This window comes from Tachysurus vachellii, chromosome 6 (assembly GCF_030014155.1).
Source record: "Tachysurus vachellii isolate PV-2020 chromosome 6, HZAU_Pvac_v1, whole genome shotgun sequence".
NCBI classification, from domain to species: domain Eukaryota; kingdom Metazoa; phylum Chordata; class Actinopteri; order Siluriformes; family Bagridae; genus Tachysurus; species Tachysurus vachellii.
The window spans coordinates 5108572-5126471 of NC_083465.1; the positions used below are offsets into that span (position 1 = coordinate 5108572).

Genomic DNA, 17900 nt, shown 5'->3' on the forward strand with positions numbered 1-17900 from the left:
GATAATAAATCCATTTACACTTTGTACAAATGATTGTCTGTACAGAACACATTCACCATGTTATTAGAAAACTATAAATAATCCCAAATGGAATATTATAAACTGTTGCTCATATTAAACAATTCTCAAGGCACTGATGGAAGCAGCAGTAATATATACACTCCAGACAAGGCCTATAATCACTCCAACATTCTGCTGCATAATAAACTTGCTCAGTTCAATGCATTGGAACATAAGGATCCAGGCTTCAAATCTTTGTGCTGTTGCATAGACTGAGTGCTAGTTCAGAAACCTGTGATCATTGGGAAGCGGGTGCACAGTGCTCTATAAGGAAGGAGGTGTGATGGGTGTCCAGGCTGTAGCCAGTCGCATGTGGGTGGTGCTGTCGTATGGAGATGCTTGGTGTACCTCTGTGGAAGGTGTGCCATCATATAGTGGAGATCCAGGATTGGGTACTGAAGCCGAGTGTGGCATGCTGGCATAATGAGGGGCAGAACCACGGAGGTACTGGGTGCCTAAGCTGCTCGCCATTCCACCTGTCTGAGACACCGGAGTCAGCGGAGTGTTTCCCACACTCCACAAACTGGTGTACTGACTGCAAGAAAGCAGGGTGTGAGAGAGATATTAGCTATAACAGTGTGGGATATAAAAATACAGAGTGATTAAATAGATTCTACTGTCACATACTACAGACTTAAGACAAGTATTTAAAATTTAAAAAATAGTCAATATATAAGATTTTAATATATAGCCATGCAATGTTTATATATCTATCAGGTTTCTGCTTTCACAATTGAGTTACTGTTCCTTAGTGACTGCCTGATCAGGGTTACAGTGCTTTAAATTATGCTAGTTGTTTGTTAACATTTTAGGAAATTGAACCACAAAAATAGGTTAAAGAATATCACAGACAGATACAAATAAAAATAACTGCATGGGTGGAATAAATAATATGTACATAAAAAGTAATATATGTTGACTATAGTATCAAAGATATCTTAGATACCTTGTTCATTTTGAATAGCTACAATTCAGAGGCAATATACATATTAATATATAAGCCATAACATGAGCTATAATCTACGTCATCGTGGAGAGACATTTTTGTAATGAGAAAAGTGCTGACCTGGAGTTTGAGTTAGGGGGAGAGTGTTGGCCCATTGAGATCATGCTGGAGTGAGAAGACATCTGTTGACTGGACCAATTCTCATGAGTGGGCAACATGGACAAACAAGCTGAAGGGTTTTCTGAGTAACCAGCTGCAAAACAATCAAAAAAAAAAACTTACTTCCGGTATAAACTTAGACACATGCAGAGCATATATATACATATATATGTGCATTTTTATATGGGTGAGGCCACAACACCAAACATTTCACGACTGAGGGATGCATGTTTACGACCATGAGCTCTGATGTGCACAAAGACTTCAGGAATGCAAGACATTCTCCAGTTAGTGCCATTTGTTTGAGTTTCTCATTAATGGCATGGAGTCATAGGTCATGTGTGCCAGTGAGAGGAAAGTAAAAGTGTGTGTGTGTGTTCTTACTGGGGGAGGTTGTTCTGTGAGGATAGGGGCTGGGGTAAGGTGAGGAGCGATGACTTCTTAATGTGGAGTAACGTTCACAACCGTGAGAGGACGGCAGAGGCAAAGCGCCACCAAACTGAGGGTGAGAGTTTGCAGGAGGACAGAGGGATCCGTTTCCGGGCAGAAACCAGCCACTCACTACACACAGGAAAGACACATTGGGTTAAAACTTGTAGATTTGCAGCAAATACACACATAGTAGCAAATTCCTTATCAGACAATTCAAACATTTCATTTTAACACGTTCAAAACATGTTCAGTGCCATTTGTGCAAATAACATTTAAGGACATGCAAAGACATAGACAGAGACATAAAAACATACAATTTAAATTCAGACTTACATTGTGTATAGCCAGACTGTTGGTTCTCGCCGACTTCGTCCATTATTTCCTTATGATCACTTCTACAAACCAAATGCAATATAAACAAAAAGCTCATGCTTTTTCCTTTCCAACATCCATCTCAATTTTGTTTAATATCATCAATGTAAATAAAACACATTTATTTTTAATGATGTATTGATATACCTTTCTTTGGCATCTAGGAAAGCTTTGGCGAAGGGGTTGTATTTGATTTTGAGTGCAGTGATCTGAAGGAAGACATTAACTACATTAACACACAATCCTCAAAGACACTTGACTATTACAGACACAACCAAGATAGTACAATGCTAGTTATGATGTAACTCGCCTCCTCGTTCTGGTATGCAGTAACGGCTATGAACTGAGTTTCGGGGAATGCGTGGCTGGTGATCATTCTGTGTGGCCCTCCGACCCGCACTATGTGGATGCGTGGTTCGTATTTGTGTAAAGAGTTCAGCATGATCTGAAGAGCAAAGAAAAAAACCATGAAAAATAAGTAACTGTAAGTAACTGAAGATCATGGTTTAAGTTTAATGGGTAATGAGTCATTCTGATAAACCCTTATGACTAATATATATATATTGCTATAATGTTGACATCTTTAAAAAAAATATTACAAATTTTGAGCAATATTGGGAATTGTCAAATGAGGAAACTTCATGAGAACATAAAATATTCTAATAGATTTTGAAAATGTATAATAAAATGTATGATACATATGATTATAGGAAAAGCATTGTAAATAGACCTGGTGTAATTATATTTAATTTGGTTTTCAATTCAACCAAAAAATAGAGAATGATGATGATATACTTCCTACATCGGATATATTTGATAGATATTACGTATCTCTCATAGTTGTTCAGTGTAGAAAATGTGCAGCACTAACCTGTCCTCCCCCGTTGAGTTTGTTGGTGAGTTTGACTCTGCTGAAAGAGACTGGAGCTTTCATCCAGTGCGCTCCGAAGTTTGGAGAGTCTGGGTGCATGTACACACAGCTGGAGGTGCGAGGCTCGGGCCTGCCACCCGCCACCCACTCCCCGTTCACGTACTTCCATCGGTGCGAGTCCGCCGCCGAGAAATCCAGCAGGAACGAGTACATGGCACTCGGGTCCAGACCAGACACACTCACTTTCAGCACGGGGAACATGCGCCTGTACGCACCGACAAATAGAAGAAATGCGCGCGCGCTTTAAAGCCAAACTTCCCAAACTTCTTATGTAGAAGTGACAACGTGGTGCAAATAGATGGATTAAAATATGACAAATAAATCTCAAACTAAATATTAACAAACGAATCAATGTGCCAAAATCCCCAAAAACTGGTGTTGCATCCAATGTCGGGTTATTACCATTGTGATGAACAGTTTTCAGTCTAAAATAAAGAACGTTAAGAAGTAAATATAAGGAATTATCTCAGCTCTTAGAAGTTATATCTAGATCCATAGCAAAAGATAAGATAAAATAAAGATAGATATGAAGAAATAAGCGGCCCATACAAAAAAAAAGCAGCATGCAGAAATGTTGACAACTTTATCATCACACATATTAGATAGAAATGAAATGATATCAGTATATTATATATTATATAAATGTAGAGATATAGAATTATACTTCAGTCTGATCTCAAGAATTGTTTCACTTCATTATATACACTTAAGACTTTCCTTACAATATGTTTCCGATTATTATTATTATTATTATTATTATTATTGCTGTTGACATAAATGACATCATACTGCATTATGACGTCAGAAATAACATTTTCAGTTCTACTGATGAAAATAGTTCACACTGAACGCCATACCTGCCGTTCTTAGTTACAATCATCTCATTGGTGAGCTCTCGAAACTTCTGCCACAGCTCGACCTCCTCCAGGTTCACTTTCAGCTCCCTCTCGGTTGGGTCTCCTTTCTCGCTCCCAGCCTGCAGCTCGTTCTCCACGGCGCTCAGCAGATGGTCCACCCGGTACTGGGCGGCTTTTCCCGAGCACTCACTGCCACTCGAAGCCATAGTTATTTATCCAAGAAGGTCTAGATGATGTCCAAACTGTGCTCGCGTTTGTGTGTCAGATAATCAGCCCCATGCACAAGGAGTTAAAGGTTACTGTGCGTCTGGAGCGGCTTCGGGTCCTCATAAATAGTTCCGACTGTCCGCGCGCAGCTGTGAACCAACCTGATTGGCTAAACTGATCCTTTGATATGCGCCGACAAGCCTCTGATTGGTTAGACACGAAAGTATTTTGTAGTCTTTTTGTATAATTTTGGACGTATCTACAGTTATTGATTTCAGCTACACAGCTATTTAAAGTCTGGTTATGAAAAAGAAAGAAAATAGTTGCATTATTATTATTATTATTATTATTATTATTATTATTATTATTATTATTATTATTTTAATATTAACTCAAATTGAAGTCTAAGTTGTGATGGGTCAGTTGTTTTCCTTTAATAATTCTATGCTCACAGAGATAAAGATCAGATTTCTCAATTGTTTCAAATGATTAAGATCATCAAATAGATTACATGCACATATACTTATTTACACTTAATTAATTTTACACTAGGTGAAATGTGATCAGTGAACCAGGTCCCTTCAACATATAACAAATAAATGAAATTTTCAAATCTTTATTAAAGAAATGGAACAACATTCGTGCAACATTATCAAAGGTTCTCGGAAAATGGCAAAACTATTGTGCAAAAAATGAAATGCATAACTACAATGAATTGCTATACTGGAAAAAAAATATAGGTATGCTTTAAAAGCTGCAGTTTTGAAAAAATTGAATTATTTCACTATGCATAATTGCTCCACATCTTCTTATTAAATGGTTTACCCTGAAACAAAACACATATCGTGCCAGTTAGATAAACAACACTTAGAAAAATGGGGCAACCAAAGAAAAGGTATAACTGTTTACCAGTAAAATGCAAGGAGAATAAATATCCTCCATGGACAGGGGAACCTTGTCAGTGCGGGTGCTGTTGCAGGAATCCTGCACTTCTTCAGATAGTTCAGAGCTGTACAAATCAGTAACATTAAAATCACAATGTACATTAAGATAATTCTGTGTATTTGCAATAAGTATATATTTTAACCTGGCAATCTGGTCGGCTTGTGTATTAATTTCCTCTTTAATGCATTCAGAGGATTCAGGTGTTGTGTGATCTCTCAGGGACTGGTCTGGAAGTGGAGGATCACTGCGACATCTCAGTTCTTTAGCTATGTTTGGATATACGTACTCCATCTGTTTAATATGGAGGGATAAATGTAAGTGGAAGTTAGGCCAATAGAAACTTGTATAAACTTGTAAAGGCTTCTTGTATAATATCTCAGAGTGAATTATTACGTATTCTGTGAACTAACCATGTCTTGGATGCTGTTTGCTTTATCGTACTGCATCATCAGTCCATTTTTATTTAGTAAACTGTTCATGCAACCAAAGAATGAGACAACTGTATTTGTTAATTTGTTAAATGTGCTTATTATTTGTCTGGTGCTGTGGGTTGTTGTAGTGTTTGTGCTAAAGACTGACCTCTGAGCCTGAGCCATGTTGAAAAGAGACAGGCTGTGCATGAGATGTAATTTACGCTGAGTTACAGATGCAGTTTTTGATTGGTGAAGTGGCTCGTTAGCTTTCTGTTTAATTCAAGAAATCAGAAAAAAAAATCTATCATCATTCATTGTATGTGTTATACTATTTGGTGTTTAAAAAAATTTGAGATCTTTCTTGTAAATTTCAATTTGCGTATAGATAAATACTAAAGGTCTTGGGAAAAAGACTTGAAAACTACCAAAGGAGCAATGTTGGTCCTGAATGCTTCCAAGAAACTGGGCTGCAAAGTGGAAAACCTGGGTACCTGTAACTTCTGCAAGAACACCTGTTGAGACAATGGATCATCAAAAAATGAGCCGTAAATACCTATTTTTTTACTTCAACACCTCGGCATTGCATGGAAATGCACCATAGTGAAGTGAGACTGTCACGGTGGCAGGGGATGACATTAGCGCAGGGGTTGGAGGTGACAAGGAGCATGTCATATCTCACAGTTTGGGTGTCAGCCTCAGCACCTGACTTTCTCACCCCACACAGGGCACATACATACAGCAAAGGGTGAGAAGTCGGGGGTGGGGTAGGGTGGGTGTGTGTGGGGGGATTGAGGACGTAGGAAGAGAGCTGTTGATAGAAGTGACTACTCACACACCTCTTAGTCCATATACACACACAAGAACTACGCTCATTCTGTATTCAGGGCCACAGCTGTATTGCCTTGCACTAACATCTGGCTTGACTGGCTTTTAAAACAATTTCATGCAATTGATTTCTGGTCCTTTTCAAATTGCCCTAATAAAATGTGAAGCCTTTTCTATCATGATATTTCCAGTCAGTAGCCAGTAAATCAGTAGCCTGATGTCTGGGGTGGACATGAGGTTGGGAGCCTCTGTGCCTGAGTTGTGATGGCATGAGTGGGCAGCAGGGCTGAGTAATACCCCCTTACCCTTGTCTACCCCAGCTCTGTCTCCCCATTGTTTGCCTTCCCTTCTTCTATCGTTCAGCCAAACCGTGCTCTGTTTGCCCACATCCACTTCGACGAAATGGTGTGAGAAAAATGAAACCTGCACGGCTGTCTGAGCACCCCCCCCCTCCTTTTTTAACATTTTTTTTAGCCCGCTTCTACTCCACTCCTCTCCTCTCGCCTTTCCTTTCACTCTGTTATGGGTGTATTGAAGATGTTTTGCTAGATACTAATAGAGAATGTATTTTAACTAGAGTTTCATGTATATTCTCCAAGAAAATAAGAGTTCTGGATCTGCCCGCTAGGCTTTGCTGTAAAAATGGGAAACATGAGTACATATAACTCCTGCGAGTCTGCTTTAGTGCAGTGGGATCCAAGGCTCCCCAAGGGGTCCTTGGTTTTATACATTTCACTTCAGTGGTGGAAGTCACAACCCACCATAATCATATTTATTATATGTATTCTCAGCCTATACAAACCTGTGCTGAGGGCGTAAGTGCTCTCTGGCTACAAAATGTTTGTCTACTTTAGTGTAATGTTATATTTCTTTCTTTATCTGAAAAAAAAAAACTTGTCTACTTTCATGGATTTTGAAGTCATTTCACCTGCACACAGTTAATTTGGAATACGTTTGTCCATTACTGATAAAGTTGTTCTAGAGTTCTGAGCTGTTCCTGTTGTTTCAGATCGAATCAATCAATCAAAATCAAAGACATTTTCATGTTAAACAAAATCACTGCTTTCACCCAATGAATAGTGCATCCTGTAAAAAAAGAGACATGAGGAGACACTAAAACCCACTGAAATCTCTGTATGACTCCAGAAATGCTAATTAACACACATGATTGTGTGGTAGGTAAAATAATGAGTGGGAGTGGGTATGTGGGAGACAGCAGTGAGTAGGACGTGACCACAGCAGGTGTGTTTGTCTGCCCGCTCAGCATGATCACATCTCCAGTGGTCTGACACATACACTGGGAAACGTTAGCTCAGATTCATCCTGTTCCTGGATTTGTTTGCCATGGAAAACTGGAGAGCTGACCTGTACTCCTCCTCCACTCTCTGAGAATGTATCATGCTGAAAGACACAGAGGACACAAAAAATATTAGGAAATAAAAAAAAATAGAGCTCCATGGTGTGGGTTATTGTGGAGTTTTATTGTGTCAACATTTAAATAGTTTTTTTATACAGTGATTTTGTACATGTCTTCCCACTTCAGGTCTCACTGGAAACGTCTGATTCCTATCCGTTTCCCCTCAATGCTTTCTCGAGCTGGTGCAGTGTGTGAGTGTCTCGATGCTGGAAGGAGCGTGGAGTTGCTAATATATTCCTAATGATGTGCTACTTCTCAAGTGTAGCCTCTGAGCAGCCCGGCTCACGCCCGATAACACTGCGCACCCGGGTGAGGACACACTTTGTCTGCTGGGTGCAAACTATCCTTCTGAAGCACACTGGAGCAGGGCGCAGTTTACTCACATCAACATGTAGCGACTAGCGGCCCTGTATCAAGCCCATTCACAGACAGTGAGAGAAAGAGCAGAGATACGGATACCTGGGATGTAAAACACCAATAATGTCTTAAACTGAAAGTATTGAATTGACCAGGGTTACACCTGAGCATTTTCAGTCTGTTTTTTTTTTTTTACTGGAAGCCGATCAGGACGATTTGACCTGCGTCTTATTATTTTTCCAGTCAACCCAGCAACAGACTGAGCAATGCTATGAGCCGCCATATTTGCCCAACGATCCTGAAAATAAATATGTGTGAAATTCAACATGCTGAGGAGACCTTATGACTCAGTGCCTTTCATGGAAACTAAGCACAGCATAAATAAATAGAAATAAACAGAGACAAATTCGGGACATTCGTTCATAGATATAACTTATGGATCCTTGTTTAGCCTTGTCGGTGTTCAGGTTTAATGACACAAGTAGCATTATTTTTTCACATTGCAATGCGGAATGTTATATAGAAGAGGACGATGTGGAGGGCAAGCCTTGGCCGTGTTTGTCCAGGTCGTGGGGAGAATTCACACAGACATTCAACTTGTCAACTCTGTCTCATGAGGCTGAAGACTTTAAGCATTCAAAGCCGCCAAAAAGCAGAGTAACGTGTTCTCACAAACATCACTACCCCATTTTGGCAACACATTTTAACTGCTTAGTGGCCACCAAGATGATGTGCGCTTCGCGTCTCTATGCCAGTGTAGACGACATGCCACAAAACAATCCAGACCAGTCAGCACACAGCAGAGACATGCTTACACTTTGTGAAGAAGACGTAAAATAAAAACGTAATATAAAACAGAAATTGTGGATCAGTTTCATTAAATCAGTGGTTTAATTGATGATTCATTTATGCGCTCCAAAAATTCTAACCGGCTCAGTATTGTGAATGAAAGTCACCAGATCAGAGGATCAGAGAACAGACTATATGCTTTCTGAAGCTTAATGAAAGAGGAAAAACTTCATCTTTACTCTCGAGAGACAATCCGATCCTTTTTTTTGTTTACATTAAGCCAGTCTGCATTCTGGACACTTCCAAAAGAAAGTTTTTAACAAAAGGGCTTAACATCTTTGTTGAACACTTTTCTAAACAAATCCTACAAAGGCCCTGCGCTCTGGCATGATGTGACATCTCAGGCCAAATTGGGCCATCTCCTTTGTATGTGAAATGAATTAGACATTCACCCCTGGGTGATGTTTTTTCTGTGCTGTGGTGAGCACAGAGATCTTCTCTGCTAAAGTAGGGCTTCTGTTTGTTCGTCTCACTGCTGTGTGACTGGTTGACCAGCACTTCAGATAAAGTCCAGGCTAAACAAGCTTTCAGAAGAGAGGGTGTTTATGCATGTCCAAAAGGACTGAGCCAAGCTGACAGAGTTGACCGATGAAAAACACTTTTCTGTGACATATCGACAATCACCATACGAACATGTTAAAGTGACTACGGTTTCTAAATGAAAGTGAGTGAGCTCAACTTACGTGTTTTTGTTGATCTGCATTTTCTGCAAGAGAAATCTGTATCTTTGGTAGAACATTTAACTTCTTCTTTAGCAAATCATCTAACTTCAGCCCTGGATCTGACTTGTTGGAAAACTCTGCCAATAGGAGAGTCATCATCATCATCATCATCATCATCATCATTATTATTATTATTATTATTATTATTAGTAGTAGTAGTAGTAGTAGTAGTAGTAGTAGTAGAAGCAGTAGTGATAAACTGTTATCAACATTTAAACTAGTCAAATCCTGAAAAACAAACTGATTTACGATTCTAAAATTACTCACAAATGACACAAAAATGTCATAGTTGCTACTTTACATCAGATCAAATATGACATTTATTTGTTTGTTTTTTGCATGAATAATGATCCTAACAGAGATGTACAACATTTGAAGGACATTTGACTCTGATTGACTTCTGATTGATAACGATGCCGGTCTCTTCTCACTTATTTGCTGTAGTTGTTTCTCTAGCTGTTTGGTGTTGCTGTGGTCCATCCAGGACCTGAACACCTCTTGCTCCCTGATACGCTGCAGACACTCACGCTGACCCAGTTGCCTCTGGAGCTCCAAGATCTCTCAAAGGAGAAACATGACATGGCAATGACATTGACAATGAAGGAAACAGAGCTTAGAAGAGCCATCCCCATATGATACATAGAAATTGTAACCTTTATATCATATTATAACTGACTAATACATAATGTATTACTTTACTGAGAGGAAGTGGTATCTCTACCATTAGAGATTTACCAGGTAATAATGTGTCTTTGGTAAAGACTTCAGGAATGCAGCATTATCTTTAAGGCTTGAGCCAACAAGCTCCTGGAAGGACAAGGCTCTTGAGCTCTATAAGAAAAAAAAGACAGACACAAGGACATAATAATGAGAAGGGCATCAAAAGAGAAATAAAAAGAATAGCGAGGTGAGAACAGGGAAGTCTTGATGAGGAACCTCGGCTTGCAGCAGGGCTGGGAATCCCAGCACCCAAAGCAAATGAGAAGTAAACACACAGCCACAGGAAGCCATTAACTGCAGCAGGGACCAATTAGGCCCCAGCAGGTGGCCTCAACCCTGCCTGCTTTGGTCCTGCCCCGTTGTGGCGTCCCAACTGGGGGGCTCTCGGCCTGGCCCAAGGAAACAACGGGGCAGTTTCATTTGCTCAGCAGTTACTTTTTTTCACCAAAGGTTTCCTACCAGCAGGCTCATAAAGCCCTTTATAGCACTGCCTTTGTCCTCCTCTCCAGTGCAGGTCATTAGAAGAGACAATTACAGCCCACTGAAGAAGGCCCACTTTTATAGGAGGAGATTGATAAGACAGGATCCGTCTAAGGCTGCCAACCCCCGACAGTTTACCTTAAACACCCTCCACCACCACTCTCTCTCTCTCACCCTCATTGTCCTCAGGCCAGACGGCCAAAATCAAAGTCAATCACAAGTCTGCACCAATAGCCCCCAGTTCCCATATTAAAATGAGAAGCTTCCTCAATCCTCTCAGCCTAAATGGCATTATACCTGCACTTCAAAGATGAACGTAGCTACAGGCTTGCATTGTTTTTTTTTCTGTAGGCTGTGATCTACCCTGGGATTAAATTTACACTACTAGATTCTATCAGATTGACTATAGAAGTAGCTTGTGATATTTATTCAGTGTGAATTGATTATAAAGTTCACCTATTTTGTGCATTTATTATCAGCCTCGAGTAGCTTATCAGAACTATATGGATCCATTTCATAATTTTTTTTTTGTATAATTTCAATTTATTTAAGAACAACTTCCTCAAACTTCCTCAGATTTGTGTATCTTAATAAATGTAGCATGTCCCAGGTTTAAGTGGAAAGAGTTTACTTTGAATGGAAATTGAATGGATACTTGAGATGCTGTTTGTATTTGTGTATTGTTAGGTTGTGTAGGTGCTGTGTGCGTGTGTGTCTGTGTGTGTGTGTGTGTGGGGTGGAGGCGGGTGGGGGTGGGGGGGGGTGGGGGTGTTAGGGTAGATGGGTGAGTGGCTTTGATTCTAACAGTTGTGTATTAGAGCTCAGACTCACAGGAGGAAGGGTCAATCATGTAAGAATATCATTACCATACACAACAGTGCACTTGAGGTCTGAAGATGTGATTAAAGATTCTGGTGCTGATGTGTTGGGTGGTGGTGTTTTTTTCATTACTGAGAATTTCTACGAGAAATTACAGGTTATTTTCTGCTTTGATGTCACAGAAGGACACTACTAGCACAATTATAATGGGGTTTAGGAGATACAATTTCCACTATATCAAATACAAGGGATGACCGGCAGATTTAACTGGTAGTGAATTACCCAGTGAAGTTCAGTGTTCTATTAATAAAGAATCCACTGGAAAAGAAAAGGACACAGCAAACATTGGACTCACCATTCCAGAGTGAACATCAACTCTTATTATGCTAAATAACTTCAGATGAAACTAAACTACACCATAGAAATTAGTCTACTCAGAACTCAATCATAAAATGAATCTTTCGCCCAAGTGTACTATATTATTGCACTATATATTATATATTATTGTCATGTTTACATACACTTTAATACCCTTTTATTATATACAATCCCTATGCTTGACTATTTTACAATAACTTAATTCTATCTATATATTTCTATCTATATAAATATTTACGTACTTATTTATACCGATACATTGTTTACAATAACTGACTTATTTATTACTATCGCCTTGACTGCAATTGTTTTTTTTTTTTTCCTTTTAAATTCTTAAAATTGTAGCTTGCACCAAATTGCAATGTAAGGACTGTTTTAATTTCATTGTCCTCTGTATAGTTACAATAAAAGAATCTTGAGGCTTGAATCTTGAATAGCATTTGCTACCCCCTAGTGGTGATTCTGGAACGCTCCCTGTGGAAATAATAAAGTTATAATGCAGTGTGTGAAAATAGTTACCTGTCCATTGTGTTTTTCTGTGGTGTTTAAATGAACAGAGGTGTGCTGTTTCATCTCCTGTCGCTGTCTTTGGACTTTTTCCGAGAGCAACTTGGCGTATTTTTGGGACAATCTGTCCTTCAGGCTGTGAAGCCGACGGTACGCCTCTAGATGGCGCTGGAGGACAATTAAACACAAACTCAGTCCAGAGAATGAATTTCAGGCTGCAGTAAATCAGACTGTAGGTGTAATTAAATCTAGTTTCATCTATCTCGACATATATTTTAGAGATTTATCTCGAAATGGTTCAAATTATAAGGCTTTAAGGAATTCGTTTCTTTGTTAGAATAAATCCATTCATTTTAGACAGCAGTTACAACCAGGCGTCAGTAGATGGCGCTCTTGATCCGCTCTATACATCGCTGTAAATAATAGAGATGCAACAATAAAAGTAAAACTGCTTGATTTCTATTCTTTATCAGTTAAAATACAACTGCAAAATAACTAAATAAAATCAGTGCAATTTTTTACTGCTGATTTTTAAACACATTTTTTTATTACTACAGTTTTAAAGTCTAAAGAGAGGTTCTAAAAGTGTAAAATTTGATGTCGACAAAATGGTCATTTATTATTGTGGGGATGTGGTAGCTCTGTGGTTAAGGTATTGGGCTGCCAATCGAATGGTTGTGAGTTTGAATCCCAGGTCCACCAAGCTGCCACTGTTGGGCCCCTGAGCAAGGCCCTTAACCCTCAACTGCTCAGTTGTATAGAATGATATGTAAGTCTCTCTGGAAAAGGGAGTCTGCTAAATGCTGTAAATGAAATTTCTTCTTGTAGCGTTTTTCTTTATGATTTGTCCATCAAACTGCATAATTATCAACGCCAGTTCTAACACCGAATCATAATCCTTTTTATGTGTTATTTAGCCTCAATATGTGTATATAATGTATAAGGACAGTTACTATATGTTTTATATGCTTCATATATATGCAGATATATTTACTTTCTCTAGGAGAATCGATTCATTTGCTTCTTTAACTCTCTAACATTATTGTGTCACATTAATGAGTCACAGTCACAAGAATGTGTGCATTCATTTTGTGGCTATTTCAGTAATCTCCAAATAACACCTGTGTGTAATGTAATCGCACTTAAATAGCCTGGACATTGTGTTCTTGTTCCAGATATGAGGAAAGGTACACTTCCACATGACATGGTTTCCTTCATAACCATCCTACTTCTGATAAATCTTTATTGTACAAAATTCTACTATGCTACCTAAAAAATTAAACACATTTCTAAAGCATTGTAAGGTCTACATAGTTGCTGAGAATGATTTTGCTATCCATCAGAGGATCACTTTGTAGTTAACAGATGTATAATTATGTTTCAATGTGATCTCAGTGAAACAATACTAACTTTTAGAAGTCCAGGAGAAAAGAGAAGTGACTTGAAAGATACCTGCTCAAGGAGGACTTTCCTTTTTTGGAGCTCAGCAGCAGATACAGGACGCTGAACTCGTCTCTCCTTCAGCTTCTTCACCTGTGTCACAACTTTGGCCACAGAGACTGCCTTTTTGGTGAGGGAAACACACAAGCTTGTTAAAGACCATCTGACTTTCCCTCATTCTACCATTATACATTAGACAAGCTTGAGACAGACTTTGATCTGCTTCATGTCATTCTCTTCTCGACTATTCCTCTCCAGCTTCCCAAGGAAAATATTTCATTTAACTCCCAGTTCATTCTATTTGCCAAGAGCAAACACAGAGGACTATGTTACTAATTGTTTATTTAGTGTGGGGGATTTAGTGGTTCTCACAGCAACTCTTATTTAGTTGAGGCCATTTTCAGATTCACTCTTTACACGTTTCTGAATAGTTCATCACATTTGCCGAAGTAAGTAGGTTACATGTTTGTACCGACTGCTGGGGCACAACAGAAAGCACTTTTAATGCTATTCAAGTGCATCCTGATTTCCCGTCTAAGGTTTCCAAGGTTTTCAGTGTTATTTTGCACATAGAGAGACTTTGTATTTGTATTGTAATGATCCCATGACCCATGTTAGTGACTGCTTCTGCTATAGCCTCTTGGTGGATTTAAAATTAAACTACATTTTATGAGAAATACAAAACAATTGGAGTGGCTTTTTCTTGAGCTAACCATAAAACTCAGTAGGTATGGAGCCAGTGGTCAGAGGTTATGTGTTTAATAAGTGTTCTGGGTATAACGCTAAAGAGAAGCAGTACGTCTTTACACAAAGACGTCATCAGACCCTTCTCAGATCCTTTCTGGAAAAGGCCAGAAAACTGTCTGGCAGCCTGGTAATACCCCTGTCCCCACATTTTACAGGATCTGACTGTTTCGGAAGTCTAGTCTTTACAAATGCCGTTACTGGGAAGAGAAATTTATCAGTTCAGTTGCCACAGCAATGTACAGAAGAAAAAAGGGCTTAAGGGAGCTTGCAGATATCAGACAAGATAAAGGAGAGAAATGTGGTGGTACCGTCTATCTGCCTGGCCATGTCTAACATGAATCTACTCCTACTAGGAATGGAAGCTTTCCAAACCCATTGATCCTATACGCATCCTAAACAAACCCAGCATATTATGCAGAAACAGAACATGAAACAGGAGCAATAAAAAAGGTACACGAGACAGAAGAATACTTTGGAGGATTAGCACAATAATAGCACAGAATGGAGCTGTGGGAAGTGTGAAAAGATAAAGGTCAGGGAGTTCGAAGGGCAGAAAAGAAGGCAGTGTTGACAGCTGTAACCTGGGCGACCATCATAGCAGTTTTTGTACTTTCTTCCTTCTAGTTCTGGCAACAAAAGGATCAGAGTTTGGAAAGCTCAGTGATGATGAACAGAAAGCTGAATGAACAGCCCCTTTGCATTCTGCAGCCACCGACACACACAGAAGCCCTGTGAAAGGCTCGAGCGTACAATGAATTGCTGAATGTGCGGACCGATAGTGCAGACACAGTCAGGAACAATACATCAATTGTGAAGGCAGACACAGGAACCGTTATACAACAATTCCTCAAGTGTACACGGTGTCCCAAACATTGGGAGGAGTTAAGCACCGGTGCATCTCTTATGTCATACCATCAGACTGTTCACATTTCTGTGGGATCACTGACTTTAATATGGCTAATCAGCAACTAGACTGTACTCAAAACAAAGCAAAATTAACTCATTGATTTGAACTGTATCCATTGTCTTTATTCTAGAATATTTCAAGATGATTTATAAAAATGATCAGAGTCAAGAATGGTCATTTTATTTTTGTCAATTGGCATTAATACAATGCACAAAAGCATTCACATGCGAGTCAAGAGCTTATACACTGTGTCGATGCCACATGACTGGGTAACTGCATGAAGGTGCAGGCGTACAGGTGTGCCTAATAAAGTAGATGGTAGATGACGATCTTAGATTCTTAAATGAAGGTTTTTTAGAATATAGGCATTTACTATTATTGAGTGATGTCATCATCTATTTATGCATCAACTCTCCTTCCCCTTCTTTTCCACGTTGAATGACTGAAAGTTTCCTTAATCCCCAATTCCATTACAAACCTGTGTTCTTACCCCTGTTCTTCTGTTTGTGGATCTCACAGATGTGAAACTTGAATAGAATATGCACATTATTCTACTTATGTGTTAATGTTATTCTTCTGATCTGGTTGTGCGACTACACAGTACATGTTTACAGATAATTCATTTATCTTCAGTGATTATCCTGATTAGGGTCATGGTGGATCTGTAGCCATGGTGGAAACACTGAACATAAGGCAGGAATACAACCAAGACAGGAAGTCAGTCTGTACCAGAGGATCTCTCTCTCTCTCTCTCTCTCTCTCTCTCTCTCTCACACACACACACACACAATGAGAGATATAAACATTCATCAGTGTTTTTTAGTCTGAGTTTCTCTAGCATATTGTCAACAAATTTTCTAAAATGAAAGAAAATGTTCGCCCTATCGAACCAATAAGAAGTTATTAGAATCAAAGTGATGGTGGGAGGACTGAAGATTTACACCAGATCTGACATGCTTAATGATTGTGATTAGAAAAAACAACTTGATGCTAAACACAGACTGAAATTAATCACTGCCGTTTTTTTCTGTCCACATTCTCATCTTACTACACAGAAAGCTGGAAATTTCATTGATACACACTATAAACAAATTATACATTTCAGAACTCACAAAACATAACAGTTATGAAATCACGGTAAATTGATTGGACTCCAGTACACTATACTATAACAATGTACTCCTAAAGTAGTTGTGTTTTGTTTTTTTATTAACAGAACTCTACATACCTTTCCCAAGTCTTCAGAAAACAGGTAGGAATCCAGAATGGATGGAAAAGAGCTAGTGTGATGAATATCTTGGGTCTTCAGTGTCATCGTGTGTTTGTCTGTGTTGTACCGTGACGATAAATTACTAGCTGTTATCTCAGAATCACAGAATTATCATTCAAAAATCATTTTCAGGAAAAAAAAAAAATAAAAGTAAATCAATTATTACTAGCTTTATAATACTTCAATATAACAGTATGCCGAATGCAAGGATTCCCAAACAATACATTGTACAGCAATATTACATTGTGATATTACATAAAATGAATAAACAATATATTATACACAGCTTATTAGAACGATAACAACATACAGCATGAACTGATATATATATATATATAATTGTACCTGTTTAACTCAGTGAATTAGAAGCCTGAATTTTCTGCTCAGAGTTACTCACTTTCTGTGTGTGTGTGTGTGTGTGTGTGTGTGTTTGTTTGAGAATGTGTTGCTATAGAGAGACCAGATTACAAATGAAGGGTTTTCTAAGTCAAACCCACAAAACTTAAAGCTTCTATTGAATTTTCCCTGTTAATAATATATTATTAATGAATTAAGGTGATTGTACTAGCACGTGCTTTACAGTTTAAGTTCATTTCTCTGGAAAAAAAAAAACAACAACAAATAAGTACATAATGCCAACTTGGGCTTTATGTATTGTTGGTGGAAAGTTCAGGAATAAAATGTTTTAGGACTCCAATCAAAAGACAATATAATATTGGGTGCATTTAAATATTGTTGGATTGTTTTTAAATAAATATTAAGAATTCATAATGAGTATTGTACTAAAATATTAGTTTTAGGTGAAGCACTGCTTGGTATTTAAGAATTCATACTCACACACTTACTATTAAACTCTCACTATTAACAGCATTTGTAGCCTATTTGTAACTAAACTATGTGTGAAATCGTTCAGATTAACAAAAATATTACATTGCAGCCTCTGTTCGGGACGAACAACCAGAAACATGAGATCCAGAAACGTGATAATAACAGGCTTAGTGATTGGATGTCGTCCAAGGGAACAAACACAAAAGAAATGTTCTGTCTTGCTCAATTACTGAGATGATTACACGCTATTGTTTTACTTGTTTCTGGTAGTGCAGATGGAGAATTTCTCCAGAAAACAAGTCTGCTAGTAAA

General features: G+C 38.6%; 2 protein-coding genes across 2 annotated transcripts; both read right to left on the minus strand.

Annotated features, from left to right (window-relative positions):
• Positions 1-320: 320 nt before the first annotated feature.
• On the minus strand, positions 321-4090 carry tbxtb (T-box transcription factor Tb). The gene is made up of 8 exons (XM_060871326.1): positions 3758-4090; positions 2841-3105; positions 2280-2414; positions 2117-2178; positions 1931-1992; positions 1550-1726; positions 1127-1259; positions 321-595 (listed from the first exon to the last, which is right to left on the minus strand). The coding sequence occupies exons 1-8, from the start codon at positions 3961-3963 to the stop codon at positions 325-327; spliced, it is 1311 nt and encodes a 436-aa protein (XP_060727309.1). The 5' UTR covers positions 3964-4090; the 3' UTR covers positions 321-324.
• Positions 4091-4748: 658 nt separating this feature from the next.
• Positions 4749-17763, minus strand: si:ch211-130h14.4 (uncharacterized). The gene is made up of 14 exons (XM_060871486.1): positions 17106-17763; positions 16719-16816; positions 13849-13959; positions 12409-12564; positions 10228-10323; positions 9924-10050; positions 9454-9569; positions 7444-7548; positions 5748-5834; positions 5489-5592; positions 5320-5380; positions 5052-5200; positions 4874-4973; positions 4749-4790 (listed from the first exon to the last, which is right to left on the minus strand). Exons 2-14 carry the CDS (start codon positions 16803-16805, stop codon positions 4749-4751), a joined length of 1341 nt encoding a protein of 446 aa, XP_060727469.1. The 5' UTR covers positions 16806-16816; positions 17106-17763.
• Positions 17764-17900: the final 137 nt, after the last annotated feature.

Coding starts and splice junctions, on each gene's coding strand:
- tbxtb (XM_060871326.1), bottom strand. CDS start 3,963: ATGGCTTCGAGTGGCAGTGAGTGCTCGGGAAAAGCCGCCCAGTACCGG. Junction 2,415..2,840: donor AACTCAACGGGGGAGGACAG/GTTAGTGCTGCA, acceptor TTTGCTCTTCAG/ATCATGCTGAACTCTTTACA. Junction 1,260..1,549: donor TCACAGAACAACCTCCCCCA/GTAAGAACACAC, acceptor ATTGTTTTGCAG/CTGGTTACTCAGAAAACCCT.
- si:ch211-130h14.4 (XM_060871486.1), bottom strand. CDS start 16,805: ATGACACTGAAGACCCAAGATATTCATCACACTAGCTCTTTTCCATCC. Junction 10,324..12,408: donor CAGAAAAACACAATGGACAG/GTAACTATTTTC, acceptor TTTTTCTTATAG/AGCTCAAGAGCCTTGTCCTT. Junction 5,593..5,747: donor GGACCAACATTGCTCCTTTG/GTAGTTTTCAAG, acceptor TGAATTAAACAG/AAAGCTAACGAGCCACTTCA.